The sequence below is a fragment of the Engystomops pustulosus genome, chromosome 3 (assembly GCF_040894005.1).
Source record: "Engystomops pustulosus chromosome 3, aEngPut4.maternal, whole genome shotgun sequence".
NCBI lineage: Eukaryota > Metazoa > Chordata > Amphibia > Anura > Leptodactylidae > Engystomops > Engystomops pustulosus.
This window is the reverse complement of record NC_092413.1, coordinates 14,741,957-14,767,099: the sequence shown is the minus strand read 5'-3', so window position 1 is coordinate 14,767,099 and position 25,143 is coordinate 14,741,957. Positions and strand designations below refer to the sequence as shown.

Genomic DNA, 25,143 nt, shown 5'->3' with positions numbered 1-25,143 from the left:
TATATACTTCCATCTTCCCTTGTTTAAAATTCTAGTACAGGATGTGCGTATAGTAAGCTATAAGCGTGAAATGTATTTTTAAGCCTCAATTGACTTGAATGGAGAACATTTGGGCAGCTCCAACTACCACTCCCTTCAAGCATTCAGTGTGACAGAGGTCAGGAGAAAATGGGTTTGCTCAAGATAATTAAAAATTTTCTCTTATTTTTTCCATAGAGACGATTCAAAAAAGTTTTTCGTAGTTTTTCCAAGTAAAATTTGTGTTCTTTTATTTCTCATCCATTAAAAATGTATATACAGTGTATATACAGTGTATATGTAGGTAACAGTATAAACAGTATAAACAGTGTATATGTAGGTAACAAAACCTAAGCGATTTGGCTATATTCTAAGCCTTACTTATGGTTAGAATATAGCCGAAACGCGTAGGTTTTGTTATCTACACTCTATATTTCACAATTTTTTTCCATAGTTTTTTCCAGTATAGCGACCCTGGTCTTGTCTACTGGGCTTTGTTCATTTGGCTTCCACGATGACATGACAAATTACATCTAAGGTCAAATATTTGCCCCACCAGTAATTTGCCTATAGGAAGACAAAGCTCTGCTATATATAGCTATATTAGGCTGAAAGTTTGAGATACCCAGATTTTCTGGATATACATTGACGACAGGGCAAACAAGAGAAAGGAGGGATTTATCAAGACTTATACTGGTGCACTTGAGAACCCCCCCCCAGACACCAGGAACAACCAATAGCTAAAATGGTAACATTACCAGGTAGGAACAAGGGTTGTGATGTAAGAGTACTCCTTACGGAGACTTTGCCAATTAAGACCGCCTTGTAGGTGAGTGGAGACTTACAGCGTCGGGTTTTCCGACGTTTTCGGGGAAAGCACCGCTGGGGCAGGGGATTGTGTCACACACGATCGGATTGTGGCTCATCGGCGCCGGCTTTCATGCGACAGAAATCAGCAGGCGGTTGCTGTCGGATGATCCGATGGATTCGGACTGAGCGCAGGACTTAACTTTCAATTTGTGTCGAAAGATCAAGCACTTACATACACAGAAGAAGGTGAACTCCGGGGACCTGAGCGGGGAAGTGACACATGCAGAAAATCAGGCGCACAATCTTAGTGAACCGCGGCAGATGTGCATTCCGGTCGGACAGTGCACTTTCGGGATCGAGCAGGACAGGTAAGTAAATGTGTCCCATAGAGTTGGGAATCTTTTCCCTTTGGAGTAGTTATACTGATTTGGCTTTAATCCCGCATTATGTCATTAGGCTTATTGAAAGTCATGCTTGATGTTAAGGGGGCTGCCGTTCAAGGTAGCTAAAAGAGGCCACCTTTTCATCCCATCTTGGAAATCGTATTTGCATGTTTACAAGGCGAAAGCAGGAAAATTGCTGCCACAAGAACAGGACACAATATCCCTACAACAGAACTTCTGGACATGGGTTTTGGGAGCAGGACTGGATTATGGTTTATTGTTAAAGGAAACCTACCACTTGAAGTGGCAGGTATAAGAAGGAACTACCGAGCACCAGCTCAGGGTGAGCTGGTGCCGGAGCTTATTTTTGTTAGTGTTTTAAACCACTGTATCGCGGTTTAAAACACTTTTTAAACTTTATAGCCGAAGCTGCTTCGGCACAGGGAGGTACGCGCTCGGCGCTTACCATGCGCGCGACCGTGCGCGCGGCTACATAGAAAATGAAGGAGAGCCGCGCGCATGGTAAGCGCCGAGCGCGTACCTCCCTGCGCTGAAGCAGCTTCGGCCATAAAGTTTAAAAAGTGTTTTAAACCGCGACACAGCGGTTTAAAACACTAACAAAAATAAGCTCCGGCACCAGCTCACCCTGAGCTGGTGCCCGGTATTTCCTTCTTATACCTGCCACTTCAAGTGGTAGGTTTCCTTTAAGTCAAGGCTCAGTTGAGGAACCAAACACCAAAGTAGGAACAAACTGGTAGATCAAATAGGAACATTACAAGGCAGGAACAAAGAATGTGAAAGTGGGAGAAGCAATGAAATATGGTCACAAGAGCAGGATCACAATATCCTTGGTCGGAGAAGCAATGAAATATGGTCACAAGAGCAGGATCACAATATCCTTGGTCGGAGAAGCAATGAAATATGGTCACAAGAGCAGGATCACAATATCCTTGGTCGGAGAAGCACTGAAATATGGTCACAAGAGCAGGATCACAATATCCCCGAAGTAGCACTTCTGCAGTTTCAGGAGCAGGACTGTATCATGGTCAAGTATAAAGCCAAGCTTCTGTTCAGGAACCAAACAACAAAGTGGGAACATAGTCAAGCATTCCCACCAGTCAGGAATACCTGGAGTGAAATGAGTAAATTTGCAATAACAACCAATACAGACCACCAGTACCAAATGGCATCCAGTCAGCAGGGAAGATGTGTGTAAGAGTTCGAAGAGCGCAGTTCATAACGGACCTATAGATTTTACCTGAGCTGTCGGGCAGGTGTTTGTCTAAGTGACTCTGTTAAGTGAGAGACTTCACCATCCATCCTAAAAGAGTCAAAATGGAAGAAATCAATCACCCAATAAAACCCGAGATCCCAGCCACTGAATATTAATCAGACCGGTATAGTCCTAAATACTTGATAGAGCAGTGTCGTGTCAGCTTGTCTATCTCCGAACTCTGCAAGTAATGCGCCAAGACAGGATGACAATCACAACACAGCCGCCCATCAGCTGCAATTAATCTTTTATTTAACGTAGACAAGGAGGGCTAAAAAAACTCCCATCATCCCCTTTTGAAGACTAAGGGACCCTGTTTTTTTTGATGTTTGCATTTTGAGTAAGATTGTCCCTACCAGTTCTGACAAATTGAAACACCAGGCTAATTATGGCAGCTAATGAAGTGTGGGGACTGGTCACAGCTTGTCGCGAAACTGTTCCTTCAGCTCGGATTACACTTTCATCAATCACTTTTTTAAACTGATCCAGAATTGCTTCTGCCGAGTGCCTGGCATTTTTAATGCTGTTTCTGTAATAGCTTTTCTCCCAAATGCTTAGACTGTTTTTTTATTTGAAATATTACATTTGTAGGACAGGGGCTTGTAGAGTAGAGTTTATAAATAGAAAATATTCTAGAAAAATTCAAATTCAAAAAATTGCAAAAAGTCTTATTGTAAAAGACGGGAGGAGTAGAAGTGATCTACAGCGTTTAATCCCGTAAAAGAAAGCAGTAAGGTCTGTCAGGATCGGAGGTAGTGGATCCTCTGAACCACCGCGGACGGTGAGACATCTGGGACCGGAATCTAAGTGGCACCCGGTCTTCACCAGAGCAGCCAAGGTTGAGGTACAGGAACGGCAGGCAATCTCATAGTGGGGGATAGGCAGTAGGTCAGGACGGGCAGCACAGGGTCAGAGTCAGGGATGTAGCAATAGGTCAAGGCAGCAGAGGAGCGTAGGCAGGAACAGAACTTGGGTCACAATGGGAAATCACAGTAACAGCGCTGGGCATGAGACAAAGCTTTCCCTAGGGCACAAGGCATGAAGATCCGGTGGGGAATGCTGGGAGAGGCCATCCCTAATCAGTTTCCTGGAAATGTCCAGCGCCAATCAGTGGTGCACTGGCCCTTTGAATCCTCAAGTGCCGAGGATTGAAAAAGCACCCGCGCGGCCGGCTGCCAGAGCAGGAACGCGGACAGGTAATGTATGGAGGAGAGTCGGGGGCCACGGGGAGGCACTGGTGCACCCGCGACCCGGGATGTGGGTCGCAGAGGAACCCGCAAACATAGGGGCACAGGTGCGTCCGCGACCCGGATTGTGGATCGTTGGGGCACCTGTTATAAGGTCCATGTTTATTAATCCTGGTTATCAGAGGTGCACTCAAGTCTCGTGAGACACGGTTTGTGTAATGGATGGTTCAAACCCCATCGCTGAAAACAATGGGACCGATACTCATTAGGCAAGTGTCTTACTCAAGTTTTTAGTATCATGTTTGGAGCAGATCTATCTATAGACAGCTTAATAAGTTTGGTTTCGTAACATCTGGACCAAAAAGACTCCAAAAAGACCCCAGACACCAGTTCTTTCACCACTAGGAAACTAGAGTGAATTTATCCCTAAATCTGCAACTTTTTGAGAAGTCACGATTCACAAATCTGTCAACCATGAGTGGAGCAAGTAGTAGGAAGGGAAAAGTGCAATGGCCTGTTTTACTCGATCAGAAATGAGCAAATTTGGCATAGATTTGCAGATGCAACCATTTTGACACATTGGGGCAGATTTACTTACCCGGCCCATTCGCGATCCAACGACGCATAATGTGCGGTGGATTCGGGTCTTCCGGCGATTCACTAAGGTAGTTCCTCCGCCGTCCACCAGATGTCACTGCTGCGCTGAAGTTCCCTGTGGTCCGCCGGAATGCACAAGCCTATACCTGGTGAAGGTAAGCGCGAGTCCCGCTACACATTTTTTTTTTTAAATGTGGCGGTTTTTCCGAATCCGACGGGTTTTCGCTCGGCCACGCTCCCCGATTTCCGTTGCGTGCGTGCCGGGGCTGATGCGCCACAATCCGATCGCGTGCGCCAAAATCCCAGGGCAATAGAAAGAAAATCGTCGCAAATCGGAAATATTCGTGTAACACGTCGGGAAAACGCGAATCGGGCCCTTAGTAAATGACCCCCATTGTTGAAAATTTTTGTAACTGCAATGTTACATCCACCTTAGTGCCCTGAGATGTTCAATGTGGTTGTTGACCAAAAGGCTCAATCTATCATTAACAAAAAAACTCTTCCTGATTTAATAATAATAATAATTTCTTTATTTACATAGCGCACACAGAGCTTTGCCAAATCAGTCCCTGTCCCCAATGGGGCTCACAATCTAATCAACCTACCAGTATGTTTTGGGAGGAAACCGGAGGACCCAGAGAAAACCAACGCAAATACGGAGAGAACATACAAACTCTTTGCAGATGTTGACCCTGGGACAGGAACCCAGGTCCCCAGCATTGCAAGGCTGTAGTGCTATCCACTAAGCCACCGTGCTGCCCCAGATTTGGCTCTGGTCCAAGTCTTTCAAGCTCACCTTCAAAAAATGTACGTGTTGCCTGAAGACTTTTTTTTCAGACTGCTAGAAAATGTGGAGACATTTGGTCTTCTTGCTTTTTTCTATGCAAGATTGGACTTTCCCACCATTCTACCATAATTTAACGCAATGGTGGACTCCAATGGTCTTTAAAAGATGACCCAAGTTTGAAGGCTACAAAATATTTTTCCAATGATCCCTGGTCATCCAACAATGCATTCATTAATAAGATGCAGTAGAAATGTCCATCCTTCCATTTTGAGGTAAGTAGGTTTTTCTGGCTCCCATCTTCTGCCAGGGTATTTTGAAGCCCTGGTTCTTGGCCACAAATTGATGTTGGCCTACCAAGGAACCAATGACTGATCATTACATTGATCCTGGAGGCTTGGCTTTAAGTGACCTTGATCCTGACCTCATCTTTGATTTGATTTTCATCTTGCCCATGCAATTGTTTAAGTAATCGTTGACACTGACTCCTACGGACTCTTCTTTTGCCTCCTCATTTGGCCTCACTGTTCTTATGGCTCCACCCTGAGCTTCCTGCTCCTCCCAATCAATGCTTATTTCTTGGAAAAGTGAGCTGCTGATCAGAACGTGAGCAAAGTCCAAACCTCTTTGTGGGTATTAATTGTGACGCCCAGGAGATCGCTTAGACTTCGGGCTTCAGTCTACCAGCGCTAGGTAGATTTTGAAACAGAAGAGTACAGAAGTCTTCGGCCATCCAATTCAAGGCCATCCTGATCTACCCCCCACCTCCTATAAAGGTTTTTAGAAACTTAAAAGCCCACTTTTCAATAAATCTCTTCCATTAGACATGTCTCTTCGTGTATATGTCCCTGTATCTTTGCCTCCTTTAAGAGCTTCAGCCTTTCCCTGTTCTCCCCATGCTGCCCTCTGCATATATACACAGCTTCCCCTCTATCACTGCTCCAGCCCGTCCTCATGGCGTCTCCCACTGTGTCTCTCATTTCACTGTCCATTCTCACTGACAGAGACAGGAAGAGGGGAGGAAGCAGGATGTGTCATAACTCTCCTGCTACAGCTCCTCCAATTCATCAGTGCTCAAGCATGTAAACAAAGAATCGCAGAGAGCCTGCACACAGCACAAAAGTAGGCATCAGGACTGCTGCGTCACATGATGAACATTCAGGGATTATTAGTAAGGCAGAAAAGGCAACTTATGTAAAAGAGTGGCCAACTCTTTTAGGAGCTGATAAAACCACTTTAACCGTTTCCTAGACAAGTCTCTAAAACTTCTAAACAGGGATAAAAGGGCCTTATCTAACTTGGCATATGGACAGGGGTGGTTTTTATTTATTTTAATGAATTTACAAATTTACATGTAAATATCAAATCCTTTTAGAGAATAATCTTCGGCTGACGCCGCCGTAGTGTTTTTTCTCCTTTAACTGACCTTTAATGCGTTTTGATTCCAAATAAATTCACTACTTCAAATACATAAACACAGTCATAAAACCTGGACCCCTTGTGTACAGAGAATTAGCAGTCAGCTCATGAAGTGTAACGTGGCGGGATGGATGAGGCTGTCCCGCTTGTTTAACACTCTGCGCTGGACATATTTCACGGAATGCACTTTCAAGATTTTGCAGCACTTGTGATATGGCGTTCGTTACTATCAGCTAATTAGCGTGATATATATTCGGGATAAATTCGTAGGTCATTAATGTAAATGTAAATTGTAAGGTCGCGCAGAATTACATGCTTTGCGTTCAGGAAAATGCAGGTTAGCCACTCAATGATAGTAAATTAGGGCCCTGCGTAATAAATCCATAGAGTTAATGCTCTTTGCTGGGGCCAGACCCTTCAACGCGCTCGGAATCTTTTTGTTATTTTATTGCCATTTGTTTAGAGTTCACTTCCAAGATGAAGTTAAGGAAAACTCGTCACCAGGTTTTACCCAATTAAACTACCACCCGCGCTCTGGAAAGGGATATAATGGGGGTCATTTACTAGGGGCCCGAATCGCTTTTTTTTTGTCAGGTTTCCCGAAAATTACCGATTTGCGCCGAATTGCCCCAGGTTTTTGACGCACGCAATCGTATTGTGCCGCATCGGCGCCGGCATGCACGCAATGGAAATCGGGCAGCGTGGTAGTCGGATAACTGACGGATTCGGAAAAAAACGCTGAATTTTTTTTTAAAAAATGTGTCGCTTGACACAAACTTACCTGCACCCAGCAACAGATGGTGACCTCCAGTGAACTCTGACGGACTTCAATGCAGCAGCGACACCTGGTGGACATTGGGCACACTGCCTAAGTGAATCGCCGGAAGACCCGAATCCTCGACAGAGAACCCACCACTGGATCGCGAATGGACCGGGTAAGTAAATGACCCCCAATGTCTCTTCTCATCTCATTTTTACATGAGATGAGTCAAGTTTAGTGGTTACAAGGTGAGAGTCGCTTCAGAAGCCCCTATCCTCTGTTCTTTTGCACCTAGAAGCATGCTGCTGGTGTCATATTAAAGATAAGAATCTCATCAGGCCTATGTTTTTGTGGGCTACAGAACCAGATCTGCAGATATATAGATCCAGTTCCAGCCTATTTATTCAACAGCCTGTATCTCTGGCTCTGTAGCTCACACAACCACAAGCCTGTTGTGTTCTGAAGCATAAATTACTTATCTTTAATACAACACCAGCACCATGTTTCTAGGTGCTATAGAACAGAAGATAGGGGCTTCTGACTTGACACTCCACCTGCAACCACTAAACTTGACTCATCTCATGTGAAGAGAAGAGTCATATTTGCCTGACTTTGGGGGAGATTTTTTTTTATAGGTAAAGGGGAGATTTCACATATACGAGGAAATTTTAGAAATGACATGTCATCCTCTACCTGAGGCTCAACCCTTGAGATCCATAATACTGCGCCTATAAATAAGCAAAAGCGTATGGAGTCTACATATCATAAGAACACAAACTGCTCCTTTAAATATCATATGTAGATGATTTGCAAATATGGCACCTTATACATCACCCGAAGCCAGCACCATTGTCCTTATCCATCACTGATCAAAGCTTTAAAGCCAAATATTTTGTAATCTAAAGGCCATTTGTGATGTATGTTTTGCTACTTAGATCATAAAGGGAAACTGTCAGCAGGTGTGACAATGTAGACTGCAGCCAGTTTTAGGTATTGTCCCTGGAGAGATATGTAATCATACCTGTGTGCATGTTGTTAGTAGCAACAGGACTGTGAAAAATTATTGTAGCTTCCCAAGTGTCCTAACACTGCTGTGCTCCTAGCTCTTTGCATCAAACTGTCCCAGAGTCCCTCCTCTTTACTCTGATTGACTGATGTAGCATTCAACCAGAAGCCTGTTATAGCTTTTAGAGGGTGGAGAGGGGGTGGAGCATTTCAATGCAGAAAGCTTAGAGCAAAGCAGTGTGAGGACACACCCCCTGGAATATAAATACATCCTTCAATAATGAATCCAGAGTCTTCAGGGGTCGTTGAGGAGCCTTCGCCTCCAGAGCTGATGGAGGCTACTCCACGCCCCCAGTAGCCCCTGATTAATTTGCATTATGGTCAAATAAAGAATAAGTTCATAGAGTCAAATTAAAATAAAAATAAAAAAAGTTTTAGCTAAAACCGTTTTGGGGATGGTGCAGGGATGAGGAATCTATCTCGGGATCTACTTCAAAAAGTAGCTTCCCAATTGTAGATTTCATTTAATCAAAAAGCTTTATATTCAGCATATAATATATGACACTATATGCAGCAAATTGCAATATGCAACACATACCAGTAATTATGTTTTATGAGATTGTGTCTATATATGTATTAATGTCTGTTTTATTCATTGTACCATATTGTGTGGAGTAGGATGAAACGACTGTATTTCCTCTTTGAGGACAATAAAGTTGTATCATATTGTGTGGAGTAGTATGAAACGACTGTATTTCCTCTTTGAGGACAATAAAGTTGTATCATATTGTGTGGAGTAGTATGAAACGACTGTATTTCCTCTTTGAGGACAATAAAGTTGTATCATATTGTGTGGAGCAGTATGAACCAATTGTATTTCCTTTTTGAGGACAATAAAGTTGTATCATATTGTGTGGAGTAGTATGAAACGACTGTATTTCCTCTTTGAGGACAATAAAGTTGTATCATATTGTGTGGAGTAGTATGAAACGACTGTATTTCCTCTTTGAGGACAATAAAGTTGTATCATATTGTGTGGAGTAGTATGAAACAATTGTATTTCCTCTTTGAGGACAATAAAGTTGTATCATATTGTGTGGAGTAGTATGAAACGACTATTTTCTCTTTGAGGACAATAAAGTTGTATCATATTGTGTGGAGTAGGATGAAACAACTGTATTTACTGTTTGAGGACAATAAAGTTGTATCATATTGTGTGGAGTAGTATGAAACGACTATATTTCCTTTTTGAGGACAATAAAGTTGTATCATATCGTGTGGAGTAGTATGAAACGACTGTATTTCCTCCTCGAGGACAATAAAGTTCTTATTATTATTAAAGTTATATTTAAAACAAAACAATCTACATAGCATATAGATCTATATACAACTCATAAAACTAACAAATAACAGTATATACAAAACATAACACACAGATCTACATACAACCCCTAAAACGACGTACAACATACTATTTACAACACGTAAAGTTTAAAAAAAATTCCTCTAATCCCGGTTAATTGCCTGCAGTAGAATTATTCTCCCTCCTTATGGACGCACACGAGGATGTCTGGGAATCAAGAATTATTGGCGCCGAGTGCTTTCAATGGCTGAAATATTGTAAACGGGCATCACCGGGGCCAGCGATGGTGTCAGTGGACTCTGTGTGAAAAGTGCAAAAGAAGCATTAGTGTCTGACACAGCTAGTTGAAATAAGAGAAATTAATGGAGCTCTATTCATGTAGGACAAGGCCAGCGCCCCCCCCCCCCTTCATGCCGCGTACAGACGGGAAGAAAGTCAATACGCTTTTATTACTCGCAGCTGACCTACATTTGGCTCTACAAGTGCCAAGCCCACTAATTGGTTTCAGTTGTAAGAAAAGTTTGCCCCCGACCAAAACCTTGGGGTAGATCAATCAATCTCTCTTAGGGTAGCTTAGTGGTCTCCTGGCGATTGGAATAAAATCTGTGTTAGGTCGCAAAGTGATTGTAGTAGGCATAAGCGTCACCCGCCGACATTAATATGTCTAATGTGCTCCGTAGCAAAAGAGTTAATGGCAGGGAGGCCTCTCGCTCTCCGACCGCACAGCTCAGCAGTTTTTTCGCGCCGGCTTGTCAAGCGAGTCAACGAGATTTCCATTTACAGCGTTATGGCGGAGAGCAGAGAGTCGATAAGGTACAAGCTGGAGGTCAACGGTCACGTTTTTTAAGAACGGACGGACAAATTCTAGTAAAATGCCTTCAAAGTCCTCTGGGCGCTTCTTGGTGACAAGGCGGATTGAAGTAAATATGAGGTTGACGGGACAACAGGATGCACCTAGCGCCACCCGAAATCGATAGTGATGGTACCAAATGCTACATTTCGAATCATTTCCTCACCGGTTGGCCAAGAATAAGTATTCATGACTTATCTTGAACTATCGGTCAGTGGCCAACACCCGAGCTTCCACCGATCATTGTTTGGTCAAGTAGGGAATACATGGCTTTCATTGCACTCTATTGGTGTGATGAAACCCCTCCCCCCATGAGCCGTCGGAGACATTGGAATGCTGTAGCCCCCTGATGTATCTGGTGGACGGCTGCGCTGACTTACAATTCTGTGCCAAAATTGCGCTCTTACATATGACCCTTCAGGCTTGACGGGTTAAAGGCAATAGGTAGTGCGCATGCGCAGGGCAGGAACGCCCTTCTACTCCGGCTGCAGCTCTTTGTGTTTTTGTGTTTCTCCATGCCCACTTGGTATGGAGGGGCGTAAAACTGGCATACATGCCTTGATAAATATCCCCCTATGTTTACATGGCTACGAACAGCTAATAGGTGTTGGGGTTGGATATCGTTGTCCCCATTGATCAGTTTTTCGATGATCTATTGTGAATAAAGGCCAACAATAGTAAATCTTGGACTGCTCGTTTAGAGGATCTCTTCTTGCAGTCATTCTGTAGGACCCTGATAGTAAGTGCAGTGGCTTAGCCATAGAAAGCTTACCAGAAGACAATAGAAGTCATAGATGATCCCTCAGAAACCTTGTACATGACTCAAAGCTTTCTGATAACCCAGTTACATTGTAGGTAACGACCCAGAAACAATATACTGGGTTGAAGCCGATGACTTATAGCAGTTGAGAACCCAGAGGAACATCAGAGATAATGATTCTCAAATATTGTTGATGATGGGGCGCGAAGATTGGAGATGATGACCACGAAACTATGTAGATGATGAAGCCTCGTACTGTAGATAACAAGTTAAGCACAGTTAACACATTGTACATACTGATCCACAAACATAGTAGATGATGATTCCTTGTGCTGTGTAGATAATAACTAGATGATGTAGATGATCAGCCATACATTGTAGGTGGAGATCGAGAAACATTCTAGATGATGATCCAGAGGGTAGGATAGGGTCTAACTTGCTGATCGGTGGAGGTCTCATTGATGGGACCTAGTAGACCACGAGGGGGCCCCTGTTGTACCCAAGATGCCCGTACCAGCCAGTTGTGCATGTAGCGCTACTCTGTTCATCTCTGGAGCTGATGGAGTTAGATGAGTGTGGTGCTTGGGGGCAATGCTTGTACAATGGACCCCCTTTTTCATGATCCCTGGGGGTCCCATTACCGAGACTTCTACCAACAAGTTAGCTGACTTCCTGAGTATAGGGCGTAACTTGCTATCACCGGACAACCCCTTTTTAATGTCTTTAGATCGTAGTCCTCTTCCAATTCCTCCCCTTTATTTGAGTTGGGATAGCAAAACTTTTTACAACTTTAAAGGGCACCTACCACCACGAATCTACCTATAAAGGTAGATCGGGTGGTAGGTGGATGTATGGGACGTGAGGATAGCCCTTTTTAGAGCTAATCCTCACGTCCCCGCTAGCCTAGCATAAACTTTATTGGCCTAATATGTTAATTTAATTAAGCGGCTACCGGGGCGTGGAGTAGCCGGACACGAGGCTACACGGCGCGGCTACTCCACGCCCCAGTAGCTGCTTTCCCCCGCCTACCCTGTGATCTTCGGCGCGCAGCTCCTGGCAGCTGCGCGCCCTTGTCCGAGAAGCCGGAGTTCTGCGCATGCGCAGTAACTCCGGCCAAGATGCGCGATCTCGGGAACGAGGCCGGAGTTACTGCGCATGCGCAGAACTCCGGCTTCTCGGACGAGGGCGCGCAGCTGCCAGGAGCTGCGCGCCGAAGATCACAGGGTAGGCGGGGGAAAGCAGCTACTGGGGCGTGGAGTAGCCGCGCCGTGTAGCCTCGTGTCCGGCTACTCCACGCCCCGGTAGCCGCTTAAGTAAATTAACATATTAGGCCAATAAAGTTTATGCTAGGCTAGCGGGGACGTGAGGATTAGCTCTAAAAAGGGCTATCCTCACGTCCCATACATCCACCTACCACCCGATCTACCTTTATAGGTAGATTCGTGGTGGTAGGTTCCCTTTAAAAAAAAAACTTCCAACAAATCTGTCTAAACGGAATGACCACTCCCACTTTAACACCCAATTTCAAAAACTTTAGTAAATGACGAATGTATGGAAGACGTCGCAACATTTTTGCAAGTGAGCCCAAAAAGTTTGGCCCCATTTGGCAACTTTTTAAATCCAAATATCTGGAGTAAGGGCTCGAATAGATGTTAAAAATAATAATTCCTTTATTTATTTATATAGCGCACACAGATTACGCGGCGCTGCACAGAGTTTGCCAAATCGGCCCCTATCCCCATGGGGCTCACAATCTAATCACCCTACCAGTATGTTTTGGAGTGCGGAAGGAAACCGGAGGACTCGGAGGAAACCCACGCAAACACAGAGAACATACAAACTCTTTGCAGATGGTGACCTGGATGGGACTTCAACCCAGGACCCCAGCGCTGCAAGGCTGTAGTGCTAACCACTGGCCCAGGACCCCAGCGCTGCAAGGCTGTAGTGCTACCCACTAAGCCACCGTGCTGCCCCATTGTTCTGATTGGAAAGTACAAAAAGAAATTTATAAAATCTATTAGGATAAAGAAGTTCCGTATTAACTTTTTGAATTTTTTTTTTAAAGGCTGAAACTAACTTTTTTTTTTACTTTTCTCCGCACACAAGCTTTCAGGAAATGCCACCAACTTTGATGCTAAATCTTTAAATGTGTATTTGGCCTTCTCATCAACATATGCTCTGACACATAATTACCAGCTGTTTTGCGCTATAAATTGTAGACAAAATCATCCTCCAGGGTGGCCGTAATGTGAGGACTCCAGTTCGAGTATACCGTAAGGCCCTCAGTTGCCATGGAAACGGGGGCAAGTCGTACAACGAAGACCTAGCATAAGTAAAAATATTAAGATTCTCTCCCGACGCCGAGAGGATGAGGTCAACGCCGCCGTTCCACCACTCGCATTTATCATTACCGATCCAAGGGCATCGGGGGAAAGAGAGAGTTCACTTATAGTTTTATAACTTTATACGTCCCTTAAGGAATGGAGATACAAAAAGTTCTTTTTGTTAGATTTGGAGCCTTTGTGTAAATTGTGTGTCCAGATTTTTTATTAATTTTTCGGAATTTTATTTTTTTTCATTTTTTTTTATATTTTTGTATGTTTTTCTTTTTTCTCCGTTTTTGCCGAAACGCCCGACTGCTTCATTATGTAGTTCACTCACATACGTCTAATGAAGTGGCGTAAATTAACATTTTTGTTGGCGCTTATAACTCTCCCGTTTCCCTTCCAGGTGATTTGCTTCTCTCTGTACATGTGAGACTTGGGAATCTGGAGAAATTTTGAAAAGTTTAAATGCTCCTTAGAAGTCATCACTTCATAGTCTTCAGGGGGTCCTGAAATCGCACTTTATATACGGGAAATGTCAGTTTCCTGGTTTCTAGTTTCTTGGGGTTTTTTTGGATGAAAAAGTCACTAAGGAAATTTAGTTTAGGTAAAGGAAAGTAATTGGTTCTCAGTAAATGTAGATTTTCAAGAGATAAAGTAATTAATAATAGGTATAAATATATTCAATTTAAAATAAATGTACATCCATTTACCCACACAGCTCTGCTGCATCCATTCACTCACACACAGCTCTGCTCCATCGATTCACTTGCACACAGCTCTGCTACAATAATTCACTTAAACACAGCTCTGCTCCATCCATTCACTCACACACAGTCTGCTCCATCCATTCACTCACACACAGCTCTGCTCCATCCATTCACTCACACACAGCTCTGCTACAATAATTCACTTAAACACAGCTCTGCTCCATCCATTCACTCACACACAGCTCTGCTCCATCCATTCACTCACATACAGCTCTGCTACAACCATTCACTCACATACAGCTCTGCTACAACCATTCACTCACACACAGCACCTCTACAACCATTCAATCATACACAGCTCTGCTACAACCATTCACTCACACACAGCTCCGCTACAACCATTCAATCATACACAGCTCTGCTACAACCATTCAATCACACACAGTTGTGCGCCATCCATTCAGTCACACACAGCTCTGCTACAACCATTCACTCACACACATCTCTGCTGCATGTATTCACACACACCTCTTTCTACATGCAATCACTAAGGTGATTTGAAAAGTTTAAATGCTCCTTAGAAGTCATCACTTTATAGTCTTCAGGGGGTCCTGAAATCGCACTTTATATACGGGAAGTGTCAGTTTCCTGGTTTCTAGTTTCTTGGGGTTTTTTTGGATGAAAAAGTCACTAAGGAAATTTAGTTTAGATAAAGGAAAGTAATTGGTTCTCAGTAAATGTAGATTTTAAGAGGTAAGGTAGTTAATAATAGGTATAAATGTATTCAATTTAAAATAAATGTACATCCATGTACTCACACAGCTGTGCTACAACCATTAAATCACACACAGCTTCTCTACAACTATTCAATCACACACAGCTCTGCTCCATCCATTCACTCACACACAGCTGTGCTCCATCCATTCAGTCACACACAGCTTTGCTACAACCATTCAATCACACAGCTGTGCTCCATCCATTCAGTCACACACAGCTCTGCTACAACCATTCACTCACACACATCTCTGCTGCAAGCATTCACACACACACACACACAGCTCTGTTAAAACCATTTACACATCTCTTGCTACATTCAATCACTAAGGTCTGCTGCATAAATTCACTCACATGAACACACTCGGCACTGATACATCTATTTACTCACACACAGCTCTGCTACAACCATACACTCACACACATCTCTGCTGCAAGCATTCACACACACACACAGTTCTGTTACAACCATTCACACACCTCTTGGTACATTCAATCACTAAGGTTCGCTACATAAATTCACTCACATGAACACACTCATCACTGCTGCAACCATTCACACACACAGCTCTGCTACAACCATTCACTCACACACAGCTCTGCTACAACCATTCACTCACACACATTTCTGCTGCAAGCATTCACACACACACACAGCTCTGTTACAACCATTCACACACCTGTTGCTACATTCAAAATCTTTGTTTTGTGCTTCACCCCATCTGGAGGACAGTGGTCTGGGGGGTATGGCACTGTTGGAAGCTTCATTGTTAAATTAATGAATTCATAGTTTCTTTTAATAACTTAATGCAGGGGGTAAAAAGATTTTATTCTTCAGCTAATAAACAATAGCAAATTGTATATGAAGAATGCTTTTCTCTCTGCACACACACTATGATGCGGTGGAGTATCAGCCTCATGACATCACCATGATGTCATCATAGTGACATCATAGTATGCATGGACCCGTCTCTATCTGTGCTGCTACACAGGAAGCTGAGAGAGAAGTGGAGCTACGGGGAGCACCGGAGGTAAGTACTGAGTTTATTTTTTTTATAAAACGAGAGGAGGCTAGGCATTTCATTACCGGGGGGGGGCTGCTACTGGGTTGCTGCAGACATTGTAAATGGGTGGGCAGCTGGACATTTCATTAATGGCGGGGAAGCTGCTGCTGGACATTACATTAATGAGGGGACGCTGCTGGACATTTCATTAATGGAGGTGAGGCTGCTGCTGGACATTTTATTAATGAGGAAACACTATTGGACATTACATTAATGAGGAGAGGCTGCTGGACATTTATTGTAATGGGAGGCTGCTTCTGGACATTACATTAATGAGGGGAGCCTGCTGGACATTTCATTAACGACGGGGAGGCTGCTGCTGAACATTACATTATTGAGGGGAGGCTGCTGTACATTTTATTAGTAATGGGAGGCTGCTGCTGGACATTACATTATTGAGGGGAGACTGCTGGACATTTTATTAGTATTGGTAGGCTGCTGCTGAACATTACATTATTGAGGGGAGGCTGCTGGACATTTTATTAGTATTGGTAGGCTGCTGCTGAACATTACATTATTGAGGGGAGGCTGCTGGACATTTTATTAGATAGCAGCGGCTGCATTTCCCACCCTAAGCTTATATTCGTGTCTATAAGTTTTCCCAGTTTTCTGTGGTAAAATTAGGTGTCTCGGCTTATACTCGGGTATATTTGATATACGGTAGCTTATACACACACTTTTCGCTCCTTACACATATTATTAACCAAAAACATTTTAATTGTGTGGAGTTTTGCGCTGTAACTCTGTGGGTGTGAACATGGGCATATCCTGCGGTACAACTATTCCCCACTCGATCAGGTACCTGTACACTTCAGGAATCAAGCTCAGGCCGAATTGTGTACATTTGTGGAACTTTTAGGAGTTTTCGGCACTTTCGTCTGCTGCTCCTTCGACAAGTGCGCGGTTTTCCTTTTTACTGCTATTTTAGGGCTATTTTTTAGTATAATTCAAAAATCGTGCGCCCAATTTCTTGCTTGTGTCACTTCCCCACTCAGGTCCGCCGGAGTTCACCTTCTTCTTCCTGGTGTATGTAAGTGCTTGGCTTGCGACACAAATTTGAATGTTAAATCCCACACTTAGTCGGTATCCGTCGGATAGTCCGAGGGGCCGCCTCCCGATTTCTGTCACATGAAATCTGGCGTCGATGCTCCAAAATCCGATCGCGTGCGACGAAATCCCTGAGCGATCATCGAAAAGTCGTAAAATCCTACGAAAATGCGGCCGCGGGACCCTTAGTAAATAAGCCCCATAGTTTTTAGGGGGTTTTTTTTTATGCCATCATTCCAGAAAAAAAGTTTTATACCACGCCCCCTCAACGGGTGGATAAGTGGGAGTGGTCAGCGTCCGTACACCCGATTTACCATCGTAAATCACTTTTAATAGCTTTAGAAAAACCATTGAAATTTTCCAGATGATAAATTTAAGTTCTTCCATCTACTGTACTGCTTTAAAACCTTCTACATCACAAATAGTGGCAAAAAAACCTGTACGTATGAATACAGCCCAAGCCTAACGATCGGCTCATTTCCGATACTGGTTTTTAGCCGCTCTGTACTACCAGCATCCACCGGCTGGAAATACTGTGGTAAACAGATTACACCAGTCTTATTTTTTGAAAATGATGCCACCATTCCATAAAAAAAGTTCTATAACCACGCCCTCCACGGGTGGATAAGTGGGAGTGGTCAGCCTCCATACACCCGATTTACCCATTGCAAATAACTTTTAATAGCTTTAGAAAAACCATCAACATTTTCCAGATGATAAATTGAAGTTTTTCCATCTACTGTACTGCTTTAAAAACTTCTGCATCACAAACAGCGCCAGATAAAACCTGCATCTGTGAATACAGACCTAACCAATCAGTGATCAGAACGATCGGCTCATTCCCGATACTGGTTTTTGGCCGCTCTTTACTATCAGCATTTACCGGCTGGAAATACTGTGGTAAACAGATCACGTCAGTCTTATTTTTGGAAAATGATGCCACCATTCCATAAAAAAAGTTTTATAACCACGCCCTCCACGGGTGGATAAGTAGGAGTGGTCAGCCTCCATACACCCGATTTACCGTCGCAAATAACTTTTAATAGCTTTAGAAAAACCATCAAAATTTTCCAGATGATAAATTGAAGTTCTTCCATCTACTGGACTGCTTTAAAAACTGCGTCACAAACTGGGGGGGAAAAAAACCTGCACATGTGAATACAGCCCTAACCAATCGGTGATCAGAACGATCGGCTCATTCCCGATACTGGTTTTTGGCAGCTCTGTACTATCAGCATTTACCGGCTGGAAATACTGTGGTAAACAGATTACGTCAGTCTTATTTTTTTTGGGAAAAAATAAAAATTTCTAACTCTCATATTTAAGTAAAAACCCTGCAGCGACATCGGACATGTCATTTTCACGGATGAGCGTGAGCGCGGCTCGGGTTTACAAGGTGAGATAGGAGTCATATTACATAATCCGCTGCAATTTATGAGAATAAGAAATATCACTTTATGTTTCTGGGCATTAATTAGTGGAAATTACTGGAAACAATCAGGAAATTGATGTCAATTGCTCCTGTTGCCAGAGAAACTGGACAGTTTAAGACCTTCCTTATGGTAATCATCATAATTATCATTCATTACCAGGAGGTTTGGCTATGGCTTAACCCCGACATGGCCGCTACATGTTATAACACAGAATGAGGCCTTCATGACAACAGATCATTGACCCCTCGGGATGGAAAATTATTATGTGAGATGTATGGAAAGAGATTCTGTGACCAATATACATGATGTGTGTTCTGATCCAATATCCTGTGCTAATACCAGCAGTAGTGACCATGCAGACTGCAGCCAGTGTTATGTACTGTCCCTGGAGAGATGTGGAATCAGACATTTGTGTATGTTGTTAGTAGCAGCAGGACTGTGATATATGGATTTATATTTCAGGATCATACTGGGGCGTGTCCTCACACTGCTGTGCTCTGTGCTCTCTGCAGACATTGGGGGTCATTTACTAAGGGCCCGATTCGCATTTTCCCGACGTGTTACCCGAATATTTCCAATTTGCGACAATTTTCCCAGAATTACCCCGGGATTTTGGCGCACGCGATTGGATTGTGGCGCATTGGTGCCGGCGTGCACGAGACGGAAATGGGGGTGGGGCGTGGCCGAACAAAAACCCGACGGATTCGGAAAAACCGCCGCATTTAAGAAAAAATAAGTGGCACGAAACTTGCACTTACCTTCACTAGGAATAGGCCGGTGAACTTGAGTGCATTCCAGCGGGCCTCGGGGAACTTCAGCGCAGCAGCGCCACCTGGTGGAAGTCGGAGGAACTACCTTAATAAATCCCGTCCGGACCCGAATTCACCACAGAGAACGCGGCGCTGGATCGCGAATGGACCGGGTAAGTAAATCTGCCCCAATATGTGTAATAATACCTTTGTATATGTAGTTAGTATATGTAGTTGTTAGTAGCAGCAGGACTTTGAAATATGGATTTATATTCCAGGATCGTACTGGGGTGTGTCTTCACACTGCTGTTCTCTGTTCTCTCTGCAGACAGTGTTCGGTATTGTCCCTGGAGAGATGTGTAATCAGACCTTTGTGTATGTTGTTAGTAGCAACAGAACTGTGAAAATGGATTTATATTTCAGGATCATACTGGGGCGTGTCTTCACACTGCTGTTCTCTGTGCAGACAGTGTTAGGTCTTTTCCCTGGAGAGATGTGTAATCAGACCTCTCTGTATGTTGTTAGCAACAGCAGGACTGTGAAATATGGATTTACATTCCAGAATTGTACTGGGGCGTGTCCTCACACTGTTGTGCTCTGTGCTCTCTGCAGACAGTGTTAGGTCTTTTCCCTGGAGAGATGTGTAATCAGACCTCTCTGTATGTTGTTAGTAGCAGCAGGACTGTGAAATATGGATTTACATTCCAGAATTGTACTGGGGCGTGTCCTCACACTGCTGTGCTCTGTGCTCTCTGCAGACAGTGTTAGGTCTTTTCACTGGAGAGATGTGTAATCAGACCTTTGTGTATTTCGTTAGCAGCTGCAGGACTGTGAAATATGGATTTAAATTCCCAGATTGTAGCTACATTCAAGGGAGATGACAAGGCTGTGGAGCAGTTCAGAGAGCCTAGAGAACAGCAGTGTGAGGACAATACCAAACAGTGGCTGCCGTTTTGTATTATTAAAGCTTCAGTCTTTGCCTGTATATGTGCAATACACTAAAAGCAGCCGGTTGGAAACCTACCTGCTGTGACTCACTTCTCTTCTCTGCCTAGAACTTCTTTATAATCTGACACCTCAATGAGCTTCTGTCTTGTTGCTAGCAGGATGGAATTCAGCTGAGATTTCAGAGTATTACCTTATATACTCGAGTATAAGCCTAGTTTTTCAATACAAAATTTGTGCTCAAAAACCCTTACTCGGCTTATACTCGAGTCAACTAAAAAAATTAAGTCAAAACTCACCTTTCTGACATCACCTGTAGGTCCTCTTCTGTCTGGGACAGTCTGAGACAGAAGAGGACCTATGGGGGACGTCGGAAAGATGAGTACAGTGTTATTTTTTTTCCTACTACAGGGGCTGGGCAGGCTGTATGCTACGGGGGCTGGGCAGGCTGTATGCTACAGGGGTTGGGCAGGCTGTATGCTACAGGGGCTGGCAGACTATATACTGGGAGGCTGTAACCAATGCATTTCCCACCCTCTGCTTATACTCGAGTCAATAGGTTTTCCCAGTTTTTTGTGTTGAAATTAGGGGTTTCGGCTTATACTCGGGTCGGCTTATACTCGAGTATATACGGTAATCAGATTGAGAAGGAAAGAGGGAGGATGGTAAAAGCCAAAGTAAGAGGAGAAGGAAGCCCTTTCCTCTGCTCAGATATATCTTGACTTTTCATTTATGTAAATGCTGTTGAGACGTAATTATTTAAGATTAAAAATAATTACATAATTTTTTTTCCCTCTTACCTCAGGACTTCCAAACTATCTTCACCCCTATCCCACTTTTCGACAAATATGGACGCACATACTCCAAAGCTGGACAAGCCGTGTGAATCATTGACCTCGCGAGGAATTCAAAAAGAAAAAAACAGAAACTTCTACCAAGACCTAGTGATACCGTCCCCGTATTATCTACTAATCTAGCCCAAAATAGTAAAAAGATTGGTTGTATCCAAAGTCTTCTTCCGGGTGTTTCAAGTTTTTTTTTTTTTTTTTTTTATATCAAGGGCAGGGGCTGAAATATTTTAATTTGTTTTGGGGGACAGTTTTTCATGATGCCCTTGTTTACTATTCTGATTTTTTTTACTTTCCTTTTCTCCTTATGTCTAGCCCATTAATTTTTTTTCTGTATAAGTTCTATTTTAAGGTGGTGGTGTGTTTTTTAGTAGAGTATCCATAGACTTCCCCTCTCATGATTTTGTCACTGAAGTATTATTTTTGTTCCACGGATTTGTCTCACCATTGAAAGAGAATTTTTTAAAAGGCCATCAAGTTAAAGGGGTTCTCCAAGTATTATGGAAAACCTAATGGGATAACCCTTAAAGGGGTTCTCCAAGTATTATGGAAAACCTAATGGGATAATGCTTAAAGGGGTTCTCCAAGTATTATGGAAAGCCTAGTGGGATACGTGGACCCTATGTTCAAGTCAACCATAGCCATGGCTAGTTGTTAGAGGCATCCATTTGCCGGATTGACTGTTCGGTCGCCAATCTGACAATATGTACGGGTCAGGCAGCCGAACCCGAATGCCGAACCCAAACTTGAATGTAGGGTCCACTCATCTCCACTCTTGAGGTCTGACTGAGGTGTAAGTAAAAATAATCTATAGTGTACTATCCCTGGCTCCTGGTAGCAGCTTCGCTCCTGGTGGTCATGGGTCTCATGAGTGTCGTAGACATATAGTAGCAATGAAGCTGTCGCTAGGAGCGAAAGCAGGGTAAGTACACTGTGGGGGTCATTTACTAAGGGCCTGATTCGCGTTTTCCCGACGTGTTACACGAATATTTCCAATTTGCGCTGATTTTCCCTGTATTGCCCCGGGATTTTGGCGCACGCGATAATTTTTTTTGCTCATCGTCGCGGGCATGCGCGCGACGGAAATTGGGGGGGCGTGGCCGACCGAAAAAACCAGACGGATTCGGAAAAAACGGCGCATATAAAAAAGAAGTGTCGCGGTACTCGCGCTTACCTTCACTTGGTCCGGCTTGGTGAAGATCAGTGCATTCCGGGGAACTTCAACGCAGCAGCGCAGCCTGGTGGACGTTGGAGGAACTGCCTTAGTGAATTGCCGGAAGACCCGAATCCACCGCAGAGAACGCGCCGCTGGATCGCGAATGGGCCGGGTAAGTAAATCTGCCCCTGTATATTTTAATATTGCACCTGCCCCGGCAGCCTTGGGGGTTTTTCGAGGCGTCATACCTCTAGGTTTTTGTAATACAATGAAAATGAGTCCTCCTCCCTTCAGACCCCGCACCATGTATTATTCAATGAATTCTCTGACTGGATTGTTCCTTTAACAATGAAAATTTAAGAATAGACCCTTGAATCAGATAAAATCTTTGGGGCCTTCAGGTGCCCGGTGCAGACTGTGCTTTAGTAGTCGGAGACATTCTCCACTGTTCTTGGATTGACAGGCAAAGAGCAGCCGTGGAGGAATGTATTCTCCTATGGCATCAACAAGTTGCAAATTGGGTTTTATAACCTTTTGAGTTCATTTACGGAAACATTTTTGAGAATTTTTGAATTTCTATACCAGCGACTGAAAATTGGGTGGAATATTGACCTCAGTCAGCCGGTCGAACCTGTTTTGCTGCCAACTGTCTTGGTCCTCAACCCTGTCGGCTATCAGGGACTTGTTCTAAGAGCCTCCCTCACTATTCTGTCTACAAATACCCGTGAAGCCCTACTCTTCATTCATTTCTAGAGGTGGTTTTCCTTTATTTTTGACCAATATAATGTGGACAATGCCAAATTGAATATAAAGTGTTCTTTACGCTGTCGAGTCCACCCATCAACAGTCTTGAAATAGCTTCAACATGTACGTCCCACCACTTACACCAACTCCAACTCTTTCTACTCTTATATAGGTTTCCATCTACTTTTCGAAGGAGATGGATTTTTTTTCTCTAGCAATCGGTGCCATGAGTTTCAGCGCTCAATGGGGCAGATTTGCTTACGTGGTCCATTCGCGATCCAGCGGCGCATTCTCTGCGGTGGATTCGGGTCCGCCCGGGATTCACTAAGGTAGTTCCTCCGACGTCCACCAGGTGGAACTGCTGCGCTGGAGTCCACCGAGGCCCGCTGGAATTCACTGAAGTACACCGGCCTATTCCTGGTGAAGGTAAGCGCGAGTCCCGCGACCCTTTTTTTGTATTTTAAATGGTTTTTCCGAATCCGTCGGGTTTTCGTTCGGCCACGCCCCCGATTTCCGTTGCGTGCATGCCAGCGCCGATGCGCCACAATCCGATCGTGTGCGCCAAAATCCCGGGGCAATACAGGGAAAATCGACACAAATCGGAAATATTCGGGTAACACGTCGGGAAAACGCAAATCGGGCCCTTAGTAAATGACCCCCAATGTTCTAATAAGGCTCTACTATCAAGTGGGAGACAACCAAGGACCACCCACTTGACATTAAGCAGCCTAACTAGTTTATTGGCAGCAAAAACTTGTGGCACTGATGGATGGGAAAAAATGAATTGGCCTCCTGCATGCTATTGTGTGCACTTTTGGAAACGGGGTACGTCGGGGATACGCGTTGTACACAAGGAAAGTCCTTGCATTATACCAAAATATGATGCAAGGACTCCTCTTCGTACAAGCAGCCGATGGGAGTAGGCCGACATACAAGCCCATTTCCAAGGGCTGCACACATTTGGGTGCATACGACCTCAAGGATACAAAAAGTTGCGGTTGGCGGAGGGGGTAAAAGGTTCTCTTGAAAATGTATCAAGTTTGCTGAAATTATATTGTAATAACATGGTGTTGGATATAGGAACCTCTATCTCTCTATATGTCTGTGGTGTTATATGGAGCTTGTATCCAAAAATAATAAAAGTGTTATTAATAAAAAATATTCTTCAGTTAGTGTCTATCGCTAAATCCTCTTGTTTTCCGCATTTCATGGTGTATAAGATGAAATATTGACCACACAATTTTGAGTAATGTCAAAACTGTGGAGAAAAGGCACATGCTAATACACCAGAAATGTCACCAAATGTCTTAAAAGTCTGAAATCCACATCCACGAAGGGTGGAAAAGATTAGAAAGACTTCCAGGAACAGCTCAACCACGGGTTGTGTCCCATCCCCTTAGTTTCCTCGAAACAAATAGGGTTCAGTTTTCCTTGAATGAGAGGAAGTTACTGTTGCTATACCACCTATAGCCTATGGACCAGTGTGTGTCTGATTCATAACAACCTAAATCCACCCCAGCTTATTGTTGCTACTTTCCTTGGAGGGTGGCTGAAGTCTCTGCCTATGGCCATGTTTGTTTGCAAGGTCACCAAACACTTCCTCTTCTGCTGATCTGGCTGAGGCCTTTTGCTGTGGCCCTATTGGTTTAATCCATAGCCTACTTTCTGTGGTTGAATGTTGGCAGGTGAATGTGCCAGGCCTGGTGGCCTATGTAGGGATAAATAAGTTGGACTTGGGTTCCTTGGACCCACCAGATAATGTCCTAGGAAACACAACCTTAGGAGCCTCCAAATTGGGCTACATTCTGGCAGATCTATGGGTTCTAGTATTGGATTAGAGCTTGTGGTGGACCAGTCAGACACTGTTGCCATACTTGATCAAGGTTTATATTCTCTTTAGACTCTTATTTTTTGTACTGTTGTTTCTTTTTTTCTCTTGACTGAACCCAATTTTTGATATTTCTCTTTCCTTGGAAATTATGTCTGTTTTCCTACTCTTTACCGTAGACTCCATACTTGACCACCCTACCATTTACTTCTTCTTTGATCGTGGTGAAGACTCTAGTCTTTCTCTTGACCGTAGGCTTCTTATGGTGACCACCCTACCATTTACTTCTTCTTTGATCGTGGTGAAGACTCT

General features: G+C 43.7%; 1 protein-coding gene across 2 annotated transcripts in view; it reads left to right on the top strand.

Annotated features, from left to right (window-relative positions):
* The window catches only part of SPATA17 (spermatogenesis associated 17), a 119,565-nt gene extending 98,300 nt beyond the window's left edge, over positions 1-21,265 (top strand). For both annotated transcript variants that reach the window (XM_072140114.1, XM_072140113.1), the window contains one exon: positions 21,061-21,265. In XM_072140114.1, coding sequence (XP_071996215.1) covers positions 21,061-21,141 — 81 coding nt within the window. In that variant the 3' untranslated portion in view covers positions 21,142-21,265. The remainder of the gene's footprint in view (positions 1-21,060) is intronic.
* The last annotated feature ends 3,878 nt before the right edge of the window (positions 21,266-25,143 follow it).